The sequence below is a fragment of the Penaeus vannamei genome, chromosome 23, assembly GCF_042767895.1.
Source record: "Penaeus vannamei isolate JL-2024 chromosome 23, ASM4276789v1, whole genome shotgun sequence".
Classification (NCBI taxonomy): domain Eukaryota; kingdom Metazoa; phylum Arthropoda; class Malacostraca; order Decapoda; family Penaeidae; genus Penaeus; species Penaeus vannamei.
The window spans coordinates 28,726,335-28,728,834 of NC_091571.1; the positions used below are offsets into that span (position 1 = coordinate 28,726,335).

The 2,500-nt window shown below is 34.8% G+C and overlaps 1 protein-coding gene across 5 annotated transcripts in view; it reads left to right on the plus strand.

Moving 5' to 3' along the window:
* Rme-8 (receptor mediated endocytosis 8) overlaps nt 1-2,500 on the plus strand; it is a 69,100-nt gene that overhangs the window by 48,059 nt on the left and 18,541 nt on the right. For all 5 annotated transcript variants that reach the window (XM_027350917.2, XM_070137853.1, XM_070137854.1 and 2 more), the window contains 2 exons: nt 1,309-1,479; nt 2,342-2,500. The exon at nt 2,342-2,500 is cut by the window's right edge and continues 72 nt beyond it. In XM_027350917.2, coding sequence (XP_027206718.2) covers nt 1,309-1,479; nt 2,342-2,500 — 330 coding nt within the window. The remainder of the gene's footprint in view (nt 1-1,308; nt 1,480-2,341) is intronic.

Here is a 2,500-nt window from a genome sequence, read left to right on the forward strand (position 1 = left end):
AATGGAGGTATGACTAAAGGAAACTTGCCAAACAGTATCTTATGTATTAGTACATACTATGTGTATCTAATTGTCACTATAAATGAAAAAGTCACTTGCCAGTGACTTTGTGACAGGCTTTTCGTAATTATGGCAAATACTGAAGCCAGCATATTTTGTGAAAAGCCACACTCATGACAGATTGAATTTTATAGAGTTTAAACAATATAAACAAAACTTTCCTGCCCCATTGCAACTTGGAGAATGAGGGGAGGTAACAGATCATTCAGCAGCAACACAATAGTCGGAGCCTGTTCAGTCTGGCAGAGTCTCACCAAAGCTAACCAGACAGAGATTAGGTAACCACCACAACCATGTAGTTTGTGAGTGGCTGCACTGGTATATACGATCAGGAGCCAGTCTATCTATAAGGTGCTTGCCATAGAGGACTACACTGAAAGGTAGTAGATTAACAGCCAGAGCCCAAGTAACATTTGCCATCATGGTTACCATTAGGAAACAAGAGCCCTATAAATACCAAATGCATGATAACCCTGTGGAAAAAGAGAGCAGAAGATAAACCTTCACTACTCCTCCATCCCCCGTATTCAATATATTAAAGGTAGAGGAACAGGAGGTAATGTATGGGTAAAAAAAAAAGAGTAGTAGGTTCAGAATAACAAGCATGCATCAAAGCATGTATGAATGAGAGAGGAAAAGATATCTACTGAGACTGAGAGGCCAACCCCCATTTCAAGCTCTTCCTTTAAGAAACAGTTAGTTGGCTGCATCCACCATAGGATGTGATGCATACATCAGTTAAGTAAATTTCAGTTAATAAAATTTGTACTTATCACTGTCAACCTTGCACATAGGACTAACATTTGTATACCTACTGTTTGGCTACAATGAAGGAGCATGTACATGCTATTGCTCTGGAAATAGTTAATCTGCATAACACATTCCCATTCTTTATTCAACTTCCATGTTTTGAAAATCTGAATTTGTTTCATGCTGAAGTTTGTCAGGATTTTAAGGTTTCATTTCTTTACAGTGAAAATGTTTTTACTCCAATATTTATAATTTTTTTTCCTGAAGAGCTGTAATAGAACTTTGGACTTTCTACAAAAATTATATCATAAATCATCTGATGTATCATTTATCATCCGATGTATCATTTATCATCTGGTTTATCTTATATCATCTTATATCATATATCATCTGGTATATCATATGACATCAGCTATATAATATGTCACGAAATTTGTTTATCTAACCAGCATTTAAACTTCCAACTATAATTATATTTTTCCTTTTGCTGTGTATCAGGAGATGAGTAATCAGCTTGCAAAGTTATCCCTCTGTGCTTGTGGTCGTTTGGCTGGCCTGTATACCAAGGAGGAAGAAACGACCCCTTCCAACACAGTCATTCATGGGGTCCTGCAGAAGCTCCTAACACCCTATGTTGTCTCTCTCATACCTGCAATGTCGTCAGAAGAGGTTTGTTATAAAGTACATTCATATGAAATTTTCAGTGAAAAACAATATAACAACAAACAGGATTCATGAAAACAAAAAGAAATACAATTTTTTATACTCTTCATACCAATGGTTCTTAATTAGCTTTTGAAAAAAGAATGAAGAGACTATAACCATGATGAATGTTTAACAAAAGAAATCTTTCCAAGGTTATGAATTTTTTTTTTGTCATTTAATTGTCATAGTCATAGTTATTTATTATTGTCTGCAAGGAGCTATTTTTAGTAGACCTTTACTTGGACTGATGTTATCCTTTCTTTGTGTTTGTGAAATGTGTAATGTTATATATATATATATATATATATATATATATATATATATATATATATATATATATATATATGATATAACCAAAGATTATGCTGGTTTCCTTTTTTCTTTTTTTCTTTGTAAGTGTAAAGAGAATCATCATGCCAGTGAAAACATAGAGTATCCTTTAGGATACTCCTTTTTTCTTTCTTTTTCTTTCTATTTTTTCTTCTTTTTTTCTGTCTTTTCTTTTAGTCTGTCAGTCAGTCAGTCAGTAAGTAAAGTGAAGCTAACATCATAACATTTATACCATCTGAGTAATGTGCATTTATCTCTTGACACATATACACCCCTATATTTACATATTGACACATCCACATACTCATACACACCACTATGAACAGATCCCATCAACTCAAAAGCAAAACCTATAGAAATATAAGTCTCTCTTTAGTTCTCCTCATCTTCTCTATCTCTATTTCTTTTCTGTTCTCCTTCACCCATTCAACCCTGCCCCCTTTTCTACTTTGCTCTTCCCTCAAGCTTTTAAAACTAATACCATTATGCCTTACAGGTGTTGAAAATCCTCACAAGTAATGTGCAAACTCCATACCTCATCTGGGATAATGGAACACGCACGCAACTTATTGACTTCCTAACTGAGAACCAGCAGGCACATGTGCGCACTGGACAGTCTGACCCAGAATATGGGGCGGCATTTGAGTTTGATGCA